This window comes from Cebus imitator, unplaced genomic scaffold, assembly GCF_001604975.1.
Source record: "Cebus imitator isolate Cc_AM_T3 unplaced genomic scaffold, Cebus_imitator-1.0 Scaffold8, whole genome shotgun sequence".
Classification (NCBI taxonomy): domain Eukaryota; kingdom Metazoa; phylum Chordata; class Mammalia; order Primates; family Cebidae; genus Cebus; species Cebus imitator.
This window is the reverse complement of record NW_016107323.1, coordinates 12,018,716-12,032,351: the sequence shown is the minus strand read 5'-3', so window position 1 is coordinate 12,032,351 and position 13,636 is coordinate 12,018,716. Positions and strand designations below refer to the sequence as shown.

The 13,636-nt window shown below is 44.8% G+C and overlaps 2 protein-coding genes across 4 annotated transcripts in view; one reads left to right on the top strand and one right to left on the bottom strand.

The window, feature by feature from the left end:
• The window catches only part of LOC108314525 (voltage-dependent calcium channel subunit alpha-2/delta-3), an 823,636-nt gene that overhangs the window by 148,884 nt on the left and 661,116 nt on the right, over nucleotides 1-13,636 (bottom strand). The window lies entirely within an intron of this gene.
• LRTM1 (leucine rich repeats and transmembrane domains 1) lies at nucleotides 1,039-12,431 on the top strand. 2 transcript variants are annotated; one of them, XM_017543464.2, is made up of 3 exons: nucleotides 1,039-1,670; nucleotides 4,296-4,892; nucleotides 10,614-12,431. In XM_017543464.2, the coding sequence occupies exons 1-3, from the start codon at nucleotides 1,664-1,666 to the stop codon at nucleotides 11,042-11,044; spliced, it is 1,035 nt and encodes a 344-aa protein (XP_017398953.1). In that variant the 5' UTR covers nucleotides 1,039-1,663; the 3' UTR covers nucleotides 11,045-12,431. The 2 variants fall into 2 exon arrangements, with proteins under 2 accessions (XP_017398953.1, XP_037599791.1); XM_037743863.1 differs by lacking the exon at nucleotides 1,039-1,670 and adding an exon at nucleotides 4,000-4,157.

Below are 13,636 nucleotides of genomic sequence, written 5' to 3'. Positions count from 1 at the left end.
TCTGGAAGAGGCAGGATGAATATGCTGGGTTCTGTGGGGTGAGAAGGGGCTTGGCCAAGGGATGAAAGAGTTCCCAAAGTATAGGTTGTTGAAAATAACCAAAATTTGATTTTTTTCAACTTCAGTTCACAAGGGGCCTCTTCCCTCTGTACCTGCAGAGTGGCATGAGGGGTCAGGCTCCAGGGTTCTCTCTCGGGACCTCCTTCGGGACATCCCTCCTGCTGAGAGGTCCAGGTTGTCCTCAAATGCTGGCAGCATGCAAGTCCTGGAAGCCATTCTCATGGGAAATTGTGAACATGTATGTGTGACGTGTACTGCCATATTTAATCCTGGGCACAGCCTAGTAAAGTAAGAGGTACTGTTGTCCCCATGTCAGGGATGGGGCTCTGGGTGGGCAAGTCACTTGCCTGGAGACAAAAAGCTGGTGATGGTGGAGCTGAATATCAACTCTGGACTCATCTGATTCCAGAGCCCACAGCCAACGGCTCAATTATACTTCCTGGAGCCAGGGACTGCCCTTCAAGCTGCCTCCATAAAAGTATACACATGGTTACACACAGCAGAACATTTGGTTTATCTACAAGGGCAGCTTCAGGCATTGAAACCCCACCTCGGCAAATGGCAGGGGATTTGCACATGCAAAGAAACGGTTCCAGTCCCTGGTGGGAAAGTTCCCTGCAGCTTCAATTAGAGAACAGTCACAGTTGACTGACGCCTGATGCTCGCAGGGGCGGCTTTATTGTTTTATATGTGAAAAATGAGGGAAGGGCCAGGACCTCAGCATCAGGGAAACGAAGAAAGATTAAGAAGTATTTCTAAAGTCACACTAACCTAAAGGTCAATTCAACTGGGGAGCTGGGGAGTGGACGGGGTGTGGGGGCGGCAAACAAGCCAGCAGGCAGCTGAGAAGTATTTGTGGCACCAGAAGGAAGGTTGTGATGTCCACTAAAGGAAACCATGGCTATGAATTTCAGGGCATCAAGACCCTGTCAACACAGCTAATCCCCAGAGATGTTGGCTGAATAAGCCTTTGGTGACCAAAGAAGTGCACTGTGCAATCCATGTCAGCCTCCAGCAGGCCAATTTGTCCTCATATTACGCACTCTGCAGGCTCTGCTGCTCGACCCCCAGGTCGAGGGTCGCCGTCCAGCATCCCCCAACCCGATGAGGGGTGACCCGGCATGGTTAATAAGTCAACAGAATTCAGAAGCCACGGCCGGATTAAGAAGGCAGTTTTATTTTGGTGCCCTGCACTTCAAGCAGATTAAATAATCAAAAAGGCCGTGCCATCGGGGTCATGTTTGAATGCTACAGCTGTTCACCAAGGTTTGACAAACATTCTTTATGCGGCTCATCGTCTGAATGGGAAAGGCAGGGATGATCCTGGGGAGGCCAACATTTTAAGAAAGAAGAGGGGCACAATCCCAAGATCCTCTTATGGAAACTGAGCCCAGCCAGATGGAGACAAGGGGAAGGGCTGCTGAAATAAGTGGTCTTTTGAAAGCAACAACTGTTTTCTGCATTGAAGAAAAGCACAGGCAGCAGGCTTCAGAAAGACCGAATGTAACGCTGGGCTCCGAGTCTGCCATGCCTCTGGTGTGTTGCTCTGCACATTAATTAAGGGGGCTACGAGGTCAGCAAGGACGTCCGTGGAGACTCCGTCATGAAAGGTGAGCCCTGATCAATTCCCACTGGAAAAGTTCTTGTCTGGGAGAAAGACAGGATCCCGTCACAAAGGTATCTGCAGGAAGTCTATTTTCAAGTTGTCTGTCTTAAAAGACTGGACAGATATGAAAAAGTCTCTGCATGGGAAGATTCATGTTTGTGCATGTTAGGGGCAGAGGAAGAGGGTGGAAATGTATGCAGCCATGACATGAATATGCAGTTGGCATGTCATGAGCCATTTCATAGAAAACATGGTGCTTGGAGTTGGAGTTCATATATTATTCCTTTGAGGGGAAGAGTGGAACCAAAGAAAGAATGAACAAATTGGCTACAATCTCAGAGAGGCAAGCCTTTCATTAATAGATTAGAGGATTCTGCGGCAAACATGTTCTCTGGTTTCAGAATTAATCTCCTGCAACTAATTAATGTTTGAGCCCCACAGCCAAAAGTGAGGGGTGTCCGTTCATTACCGAGGGGAAGATGTTTTGGCTTTGAAAGGAGTCATTTAGGTTATTTGCAAAATTAGAGAAAGGAAAACAGTGGTTTTGCTCTTTGCTATTTTGGAAAGGGGAAGGGGACTGTGATGTTCTGCATCCTTTGAATTAAATTACACTGAGAAGAATCTTTCCGAAGGCTCTCTAAACATCTTCCCTATTGCCCCAGAGCATGGTGAGCCTCAGTAGAGAATGTAAGGAAGAAAGGGGATCAGGCTCAAGTGCATGCCAGCCACACTGTGTATTTCCCCAGTTCAGGCCCAAAACAAGCAAGCAAGCAAATAAACAAAACTGCTTTCAAGAGCTTCCGCTATGAGCTGATAACTATTTTGAATTTTGAATATTACTGTGTGGCCTTGTGAATTCCTGTACCATTTTATAATAAAATGCCCTTGACAGATGTTTGCCATATTTTGAAATTCAAGTTTCAGGAAAAACAGAAGGGAGTGTTATAGCTACTTTGGTGAATGACAGAGCAGTGTCTAAGAAAATGTGAACTTAGCATCTTCTCTGAGACCTGTGAGGAGATTTCTCTGGATTCCGGAGACCCTCCCCCAGTTCCTACACAGCCAAGGCAGTGTGCACAAGAACGCCTTTTTATAGCAATATTTGCAATGAAGAAAAATACTGCAGCAGCTCAACTACCCCTCATAAGGGTGGGGTAAATATTAATGCTAAATGTGGGATGGTCTCACCATGAAATATGCAACAGCAGTGAAACGGAATGAATTAGCTTTCCACATATCCATGTGGATAGATCAGTTTTGAGTGAACAGAGCAAATTGCAGAATGAGACATGTTGATGAATACATTTATTTGGATTTTTAAAAATTGTTATGCAAAACGTGTGTGTGTGTGTGTGTGTGTGTGTGTGTGTGTGTGTGTGTGTGTGTGTTTGACAGGCAGTGGAGTACAGCAGATAAGAACACTGACTGACAGACTCTGGAGGGAGAAAGACAGCCTTGGTCCTTATCACAGCCCTACTATAATACCTACTCTCTGTGTGAACTTGGGGAAGTGATTTAGCTTTTCTATGCCTAGCTTCCTCATCTTTCAAGTGGGGATAATAACGGAACCATATTTATAAGGTTATGAGAATTAATTAATATACAGATTTAGAAAGCACTTTGAATGGTAGGTGGCTCAAAATGCATGCTATATGGTTATTCGCTATTTTTGTCATTATTAACTATTGTTTTTCAAATGTCTGGAGAGACACATCAGTCATGTCATGTTGTGAGGAAAAGGGGCTTACGCTGGAAAATAGAAATTGGGCACGAATCAAAGTAAGTTCAACCGTGTAAGTAATACATTGCTCTTTTGAGTTAAAAGACAAAAGAATCAAGGAGGTACAATAACCCATGAATGACTTGCAGAACTATTACAGAAACATGGGTATTTATTATATTATTCTTAATGCTTTTCTATATTTAAAAAATCTTGAATAAAAAAGCAGACACTATCCTTGTTCATGGAATTACAACGGCAGAAATAGATACCAACATGTAGCAGTGCTTTAGATCTGCCCTATCCAATACAGTAACCATTAGCCACATGTAGCTATTTTTGTTTAAAATAGTTAAATGAAATACACATAAAAATTCCGTTCCTTGGTTGCAGCAGTTGCATCTCAAGAGCTCCGTAAGTGCATATGGCTATTGGCTCCCATACTGGGCAGCGGATGTAGGAACTTCCATCATCACAGAAAGTTGTACTAGACAGCACTGTTCTACAGCATACTTTACAGAAAATGTGAATATCTGAAATCTTCTGTCACTCTTTACATATCTGGCTCCAAATAATTCTGCTGTGGCCTATAAAGGCCATATGCCCCCCAAATATTTTTTTTACCCATCTATTTGATATCCTTAGTGTCTTCTGAATCAGGAGACACTAAGAGAGCATCTTCCCCAAGGCTTCTGACAACAGTTGGCACAAAGATTGCAACAGTTACTGACACTGGGGATGTACTTGTCCAGCCTGGCTCTGCTGAAGATGGTGAGTAACAGAACCTCTCTTTCAGGTTGCCGAAGGTCTTAACCTGGCTGGAAATCACATGACCTGGAAAGGGGGAAAAGTACTGATACCAGTCCTCACAAACTGGTTCCTATCCCAGTTTCTTTGTGTTTGTTGTAGGTGAACTGCTGCTGTTTTCCAGCGTGATTGTCCTGCTCCAGGTGGCATGCAGCTGCCCAGACAAGTGCCGCTGTCACTCATCTACAAACTTTGTAGACTGCAGCCGGCAAGGTCTGGCTCAAATCCCTTCCCATTTACCTCCTCAGACTCGAATGCTGCACTTACAAGATAATCAGATACACCATCTCCCTGCTTTTGCATTTAGGTCAGTGCCATGGCTCATGACCTTAAACTTGTCCAACAATTCCCTTTCAAATCTGGCCCCTGCAGCTTTCCACGGGCTTCAGCACTTGAAAGTTTTAAACCTAACCCAGAATTCCCTCCTTTCCCTGGAAAGCAGACTTTTCCATTCCCTCCCTCAGCTGAGGGAGCTTGATTTGTCATCTAACAACATAAGCCACCTTCCCACGTCCCTGGGCAAGACTTGGGAGAACCTAACTATCCTTGCAGTTCAACAAAACCAGCTTCAACAGCTTGATCGAGCGCTTCTGGAATCCATGCCCAGTGTGAGGCTTTTATTTCTCAAGGACAACCTCTGGAACTGCAGTTGCCACTTGCTTGGTCTTAAACTTTGGCTGGAGAAATTTATCTATAAAGGTCAGTAATGTCTACTTGGAACCCCCTCATCTGTATGTTACCAGTCTAGGATGAATCTCATCTGTTCTCTACATTAGAAAGCACATGGAGGAGTGTGTAAGGGGTGGATTTGGGCTTTTACACATCAATGTCATTTCATGGTATGGCAAAAGAGTCCAGTGAGTCATTACAAGGTGTTTAAATTCAGGATCTAAATTAATCTAGAAATACGCTGCATGGAGATAACTTTCACTTGTTTAATGAATACCACATGAAGTCACTTTTCTGGGAGTATGCTCTTAAGAAGGACATTCAATCACCACCTGAATAACTGCTGAACCTCAAACAGCACCAAACTCTTATTTTCCAGTGTGATCCGATTGTGGGTATGGTTATCTCTCTCTGGGATATTTTTCTCTCTTTGTCTGCTTCCACCCATTTGACAACTGTAACTCTTCTCTAAGATTATCCTTTCTGCTTTAGCAAATACCACTGTCACTGAAATTGGGTGCAGCAGGGCCGTTCTACAGTTACTCACAATTTCTTTAACATGATGAAAAGAGCAGAGCAAGAGATCTCAGAATATTAAAGATGAGGGGCTCTGGAAACCACCCAGGGTTTGCAAACTACAGGCCCAGAGCCACAGCCCATCTCCTGTTTCTGTAAATAAAGTTTTATTAGAACACAACCATGGCCATTCATTACATACTGAGTGAGTGGTCGCTTTGCACTATAAAAGCAAAGTTGAGGAGTTGTGGCAGGGGCTATATTGTCTATCTGGCCCTTTACAGAAAAGTTTGCCAACCCTTGTTGTCACTGGGCAACGGAGTCCCAGAGATGTTCAGTGACTTGCACAAGATCACAGAGCAGAAGCCCAAATGAGAACAGAATGCATGGCTTTTGGGCCTTGACCCGACATTCTTTCCCCCACCTCACAGTGCTTCTCTCCTTCTAGCTCTCAGCATGATTCATTCATTCCTATAGTTGAGTACCTTTTGTATGCCAGGCACTGAGAAGATAGCAGATCATAGAGATTCCATTCTGGTAGTAGAAACAGATGTTAAATAAGAAGATAAATAAAGATACAGGTTTAGAATAGCAGTTAGTGCTAAGAAACAATGAGGCAGGGGAAGGGGAGCATGAAAAAATAGGGGTCTCATTTTTGATAGGATGGATGAGAGGGTGACTCCAAGGTGACATGGCTGAGCAGCACCCAAAGAGTGAGGAGGTATGGGCCATGAGATAATTGGGGGAAAGAATCGCTGAGCACAAAGGGCTTGATGAGGAAGAAAACTTGGCTTGGCTACAGGACAAAAAGAGGCACAGGACAGTGGCTAGTGCAGAGGAAGGGAGTGAGTGGGCAGAGACGAGACAGCCCCAGTGCTTGGAGGCCAGATCCTGCAGGAGTGTGCAGAGAAGGCCAAGATGCTTGGACTTTATTTTAAGTGAGATGGAAAGCTCTTGAAGAGTTTTAGTCAAGCGAACAACATGGTCTGATTACAACGTAAAAGGTCACTCTGTAGACTCTTGGGAGAACTGACGAAAGGCTGCAGAAGAGGAAGCAGGGAGATGAGGGAGAAGGTGATTTCAGTCAGCCAGCAAAGATGATGGTGGCCCAAGCCAGGCTGGTGAGACGTGATCAGTGCTGGGAAATACTTGAAGTACTGAATTGACAGACATTGCTAATGGCTGGAGTAGGAGACTAAGAGAAGACCAGAATTATGGGAAAGTCTATTTTGATTTGTCCTGCAGTGGTAACCAGGCAAATGGTGATGCCTTCAGCTGACACGGGGCAAAGAGGGGAGTGGGGGGAGCGAGTGGGTGTGTTGAGGAGGTGGTCAACTAGGACTTTAGCTTGGGGCTTGTCAAGTTTGGGAGGTCCTGTACGTGTTCATGGGGAGTGGTTGAGTTGGGGGTTGTATGTTTAAGCCCGAGGCTCAGGAAGATGTTGGAACTATGGACATGAATTAGGGAATCAACAGTGTCTGCATGGTTGTAATGGTTCTCAGTGGGAATCTAGTTAGGGTACATACAACGTGGGTTCAAATGTACGATACTGAATGAAAAATCCTTCTCAACAACATACTGGCAAATTACATAATCAATAACCAGTCAGTATCCAAGCCAACCAGCAACAGGGGCCACATACTATGGCAACATTTTTCTTATAAACGGGTTGCAGATAAAATTGTTTACATCTAGAGGTGAAGTGGCTTGAACTCCTGCATTCTGGATTAAATAATAAGCACAGGCCAGCCCAACACAGAAAGATAAGTTTCATCAAAGAAAATTGATTAAAAAAAAAAAAAAAAAAGGTTCCCAGGATTAGGGCACTGGAAGCAACCTGGGATGGGAAGAATTCTGCCTTACTCTGCCACAAACTTGCTGGTTGTCTTTGGGAAAATTAGTATACTCCACTAGCACTCAGTGTTACCAGAGGGAAACTGATAATTTTAAGTCAGGAAATTCCTGTGGCCCATTCCAGGCCTCAGATTCTGTGATGCTGTTCAACACTCCCTCACAACAGAGGTAGCTGCATGAGTAGGGATCAGAGCTTTTCTTCAGAGGAAGGCAGAAATTGATTTGGGGAAACAAGACCTGGATGTCCCAACATAACTAGGAAAAATCCAAATATGTGCCAAACACGGGAGACAGTCTGATTATAGATATATTGTATACAGCCAAAATAAGGAAACAGATATTAGTCAAGACCTTCTTTAAAGGATAGATACACAAACTAATGCAAGCACTTCAGGTATTAGACAGGTAAGGATAATTGATACAACAGACTATCCCAGACTTTAGTTATATATCCAATAAAATCTGTTGCTCACTCATGTCAGGGGTCAGGGGAAATCAGGGCAGGGTCTGCATTGCATGTGGTCATTTCGGGACATAAGCCCCCTCCAGCTTGTGATGCCACCAACTTTACCACATGGGCTCTAAGGTCATCCCCAAGTGGAAACAAAATGCATGGCAGATTACACTGGGGTTTTATGGCCTGGAGTTGGCATTAATTGGTTCTATTGTCCAGAATTCAATCACATGGCCCCAAATGGACCACGAAGAGTGGGAAAATTTAGTCTTCCTGCTGGCCTAAGAGCAAAAAGATGTGCTTTGGTGAACACATAATAATATCTCCTCCACAGAAATACTACACAGATTGTACGATTACTATTCCTATTTATGAGTAAACAAGTCATCTTCATTCATTAAACATTTACTCTGAGCTAGGTATTATGCTAAATACTTGACCTACTTTATCCAACTGAGTCCTCAGAGCAATCTTGGGAAGTGAATATTAATTATCCTCATCTCCCACTTTCCAGATGAGCAAGCAGAGGCACAGTGTGGTCAAGGAAGTTTTGCAGGGCTGCACAGCTAAGTAATGCTCAGATTCAAGATATGAATCTAGTTTCTCCCAAGACAGAGGTGAAGAGCTACTGGTGGTCAGACAGAGAACGGGGAGTTCTTGGCAAGCTGGAGCTTCCTGCATTGTCAGTTACATGAATCTAGAAGGATGTGGGACCCTCAAGCTGCAATCAGCAGATTTGCCTATGGGGTCAAGGCCCGTGAAATGATGGAGGGTTGAAGTTGCATCCTGGCCGAGGAGCACCTGCACAGGAGACCACAGAGCTCTTGGCAGCCACAGCCCCTGCCTTCCAGCTATGTCCCAGGCTCCAGTCTGGGCATTTCCCTGGCTCTGGGTCCAGAGGCTGTGGTTCCCACCCTAATGCTGAATAGCAGAAAGTCTGGAACTGGAGAAAGACAGTTCTTATGTCTGCGGTGAGGTGACTAGGTAAACCACCCCAGTCAATGTGGAAGTCAGCTGATGAACCTGTCCATCCCCTGGCAGGTGGCCTTGCTTCCCCGATAGAAGTCTCAGTGCTCTCTGGCTGGATTAACGATCATGACTGCTTCTCAAAGCCCCATAACTTCATTTCTGTCTCTCTGATCTGTCTTGCAACCAACTCCCTGGCAGAGGCTCTGATGGCCAGGTGTAGAGGAATGAAATGGTCCATGAGACAAGAATCCTTAATCTTAATGGCACTTTGGACTCATCTGGAGCAACTGCTCTGAACCTCTGGCCTCATGAAAATCAGCAGCTCAAAAAAGGGAGAAATTCCCCTTTTATCTTTCTGCTTTAGGTTGGGGACTCTTTCCACAAAGGGTTGCTAGAGAAGCCAGGAGGGACCCAAGAGACTCTGGTGGTGGTGATTCAGTTTTAAGCAGTGGCAGCAAAAAAGGCCTGGGTTGAATTTTTGCCACTGCCATTCATCCTAGTGTGTCAGAACCACCTGATAATCCTTGCAAGGCAAGATAGGCCCCATCTTCTTACAGGGCCACTTAGGACTTATCTTGCAGGCTGGGAGAGAATGAATGCGAAAGCATTACTAAAACTCTGAAGTGCCATGCAATGGAGGGTGCTAATAATGTTGAAGCGACCTCTGCATATGTCTTTGAATATGACCTCTGCATATATCTTTCTGTTATAATTTCATCATTCACTTATTGCATGTACTAAGAAACTCCAATCTAACTTTGCCAACAGCGGTGCCAGTCTTTGCAGCTCGCCTAGGGGAGGTGCTTATGGCAGCCTGAGAGGACCGAGGCACAGGTCATGGGGCAGCTCTGTCTAGTCAAAGGGCTTCCTAGCAGACACTGCCAAGGGGCATCCTGCCCACTTCTCTGGCCCCACGCACTGCTGAGAGGGGGACGTGGAGAGGCAGTGAGTATAGTGGAAAAAACTTGGACTGAGCATGGAGAGCCAGGTTTGGGTGTTGCCTCATCACTTGTGACCTCTGTGAGTCTGGACAAGAGTTACCTACAAGAGTGGAATATTAGGACTTATCTAACAGTGCTTTGTAAACCTTCAAGTTGGATGCAAATCGGATGTTTACATGGCAGAAAATGTAGTCAGCGAAGTGCATTTTCCCAAAGTCAAAGAGTAAATCAGTGGTCATACTAGTCTAGACTTGAGTCTGCTAGCTTGGTGCTCTTTCTAGGGAATGACTGAGCACCCAAATTCCCCCTTCCCAACAGCAGTCTGCACACCTGAGGAAACCAGTCGCCTTACAGGGAATGGAAACTGCGTTTAATAACCCATTGGAAAGTTGGGCACTCAAAGCAGTAAATGTTCTGGGGCCTGAGGAGATACATTCATGATACTTAATTCCAGGAGCTAAACTTCCAGTATTGTCAAATCCACAAAACACTCCAAGACCATTCCACCTCTCCATTTGGCATCACTGAACAGCACCGAAACACACAGGGTCTTCGTAATTGACACATAACAACACAACAATGCATACTTGTTTTATTTTCTCCTTAGATTTTCGATGGGAATCTGGTACAAAAGATTTCTTGTCTCTGTGGCTCACGAGGGCCGTGCGCGGCAGGAACGTGGTACGCAGCGGTGCCCTCGCTGTCGGCCCCCAGCACGCCTTCTTGCCAGTTTTTGCATTGTTTTCCCTGAGCATTTATAGAATGAGAAGGTAACTGGGCTTCTAATGAATTCTTGGTCATAAATAATTGCCAATTTAGTGCGTGGTGTTTTTAGTATTTAGCCAATTTAGGAATCCTAAAATCATAAAATGTGGTTGTTAAATTCTTTGACTCCAGGATTTAAAAAAAAAAAAGGCACTTCGTAAATTCCACCTGCCTAAGTTTTTGCAGGCAGTGGATTCTAGAACTCCATTGTATCAAGGCTCTGTTATTGTCCTTTGCTTTTGTTTTTTAAAGGGGGAATAACAGATGGCGTCATCTGTGGATCACCAGACATCTGGAAGGGAAAGGACCTCCTTCGGATCCCCTATGAGCTGTACCAGCCCTGCCCTCTTCCTGCTCCTCATCCAGTGTCCTCGCAGGCTCAGTGGCAGGGCTCTGCCCATGGGGTGGTGCTGAGGCCTGAGAGCCACAACTCGGGGGAGCAAGACCTCTTGGAGTGTGAGCTCAAACCCAAGCCAAGGCCGGCCAACCTGCGTCATGCCATTGCCACCGTCATCATCACTGGGGTTGTATGTGGGATCGTGTGTCTCATGATGTTGGCAGCTGCCATCTATGGCTGTACCTATGCAGCAATCACAGCCACATACCATGGGGGACCCTTGGCTCAAACCAATGAACCTGGGAAGGCAGAAGCAAAAGAGCGATTTGACAGCTCACCAGCCTGAGAGCTTTTGTCTCAAGTAGGATTGGTTATTGAAGGCTAGAAGACAGTGACGAAGGAGGGCTGATGTGTTCACTGTTAGTCTCATTTTGCTTTTGCCAAAAGAAAAAAAAAATGTGTCTGTAAAAAATATTCCTGGGGAGGAATTTGTGTCGAGATTTAAAAAATACCATAGGTGAAATAGAGATGAAACTTGTGCTCTGGACCCGAGAAGTTATTACGACAATTCTATGTGGAGGTAGGACATGCATGGAGAAAGGGAGGATGCCGTCTCTTCCACGTACTCTTCTGTGGATTAAGTTCCTTTTACAGAGCAACGGAAATTCAAACACACATGCCAGTCAGCATTCCTGGGAGCTTTATGGTCCTTGGGAAAACTGCCGAATTTTCGGTGCCTGGGAAGAGGCTGGTGATCTTACCCGAGGGGCATTGAATGCCTCTATAATTCATGCTAGATCAGTGATACTTTTAGATGTTGTATATGTTATATATTTAATGGGTGCATCTGTTGGTTGGAAATTTCATAGCTTGCCACAAGAGTCAGAGTATATTTAATTTTGTAAATCAGAAAACCATTTGGGGCTTTCTAGGCCGCAGAGGAAGAGGAAGATTCCATGTCCGGATAATGGGACTCAGGCCCTCAGTCCAAGGAAGTTTTCTGATGCAAGGGTAAATAATATGTAAACAAACACAAAGAGGATGGGGAGCCAGAATTTGGGGCAGATATTACCGAAAGGCCATATCCACCAAGGGATTGGAAGCTTCCATTTACAACTCTCACAGCAGGAATGAATTTAGGTCGGGCTGAGAGCGAGATAATGACTTTTGTGTATCTGTATCTGCATACATAGCGCACAGAGTGCACAGAGTTGTACAACCACACCCACACATAAACATACTCAGAGCAATCAGTTTACCCACTAATGAAATGCAGCCGTGTCAGGGTGGAAGCCAGCAGCTGTTGTCCACCACCCAGATTGTCCACTCCCCATGCTGAGACAGGAGTATGAAGGAAGACTGAAGAGAGGGGAAATTACCAAGAGACTCAAGATAGGTGGAGGCAGCTATCCTGAACATTATTTAGGCCATGGTTTTAAAAAAAATCAGGTGTGGCTGGCTTTATTCCACAGACATGGTCTTGAAGAGTTGCATGCAAAGTAAATTTTTGTAAATTGAATCATCATTTTAATGCAGTAGGGGAGCTGGCTATTTAAAGGAACCTTTCATGGAATCTTTCTGTAATAGAAATAATTGGCTCCAGATTTATGCATTTTGTAAATTTGCATTTTCTCATGCTAAGTTTTCTTAAAGTGGAATCTACCTGTTCTCTCTCATGATGTTCCAGCTCATACATAGTCACTTGTTAGTATTAAAATTATTTTACACAAGAAGAGAGCACAGAGGAGTCATGGACACGTTAAAAGCAGAAAATGGCAAATACAGGGGCACTGTCCCTCCAGAGATCATGACAGACATTGCTAATCAATCCTAGCACTCCTCCTAGCTCAGCACCACAGATGCCTTCTTAAGACAGCGCTGTAGGCAACCAGAACTAATCAACTGGAGTTGGTTCAAAGGATAAAACACATTTGCCATTCAGGGTACTGGCTCTACATTCACTCCTTCAGGCTATATAATGATTGGTTTGGATCCTAAATCAGTAGTCCATTCTCTAACTGAAAGGTGAATGGAAGGTTCACATGTGTATGGGAGAGATGCAGGGAAATGGGTAAACCCACCACACCCTACTGTGCAGGTCTCACACTGATGCACCCCTAACAATCACAGAGGCAATCTACACCTGCCATGGTGCTTCATAGCTAGTGTGGGCCCCACACATCCAGAGGCTAAAGATGGACCACCTTACTAGAGCAACAATTTTGCTTGATGATTTTTCTAGGCGACAAAGTTTAAACTTTGATGGTAAGTTTCTTTCTGAATATCAAAATAAACTGAAATACCTTAAATTGTAGATCAAAAAAAGACCCCAAATAAAGCCCGCTGATGCATCAGCTCTGTCCCAGGCCCTGGCACCTCCTTTCCATGGGCCACTCAGTGGGTAAGGCTCAACATCCTTCTTTAAGGATGTAGTGACTACTTTCCAAGTAAAAAAACCTTTCTTTCCATGGCCCTGGACAGGGTATGCCTGGCCAAGAAGGCAATGTGAGAAAGAAATTGTATACGTTTTTATACCTTGTCCCAGTTTCACCAAATGTTTCCAGAGATCACACCGTGTACCGTGTACCAGGCATGGGGCAAGGTATTCTTGTGTAATCCTGACACCCACCCCATGAGCCACTTGAACAAATATTACATTAGCTGAGACCTACTGAGGCCAATAACGCATGCTTCCTCTTATGGCAGTGATTTAAGTCTGCAAGTGTACTAGGCCCTGCCAGAGGTTTGGTGATAGTGGAGATCAACCCTGTCCCCTCTACCCACAGAGATTACATGAGGGGGTTTCTGACCCACCACAGAGAACCCTGAACGTGACTAGAAGCCTTGCTTGTCAACACTCACATCCTTTTAGATTTCTAAGTACACAGGATAACTCAGGCAAACAGACTTCCTGCTTTATGGGCAGTCTTTAAGGAAA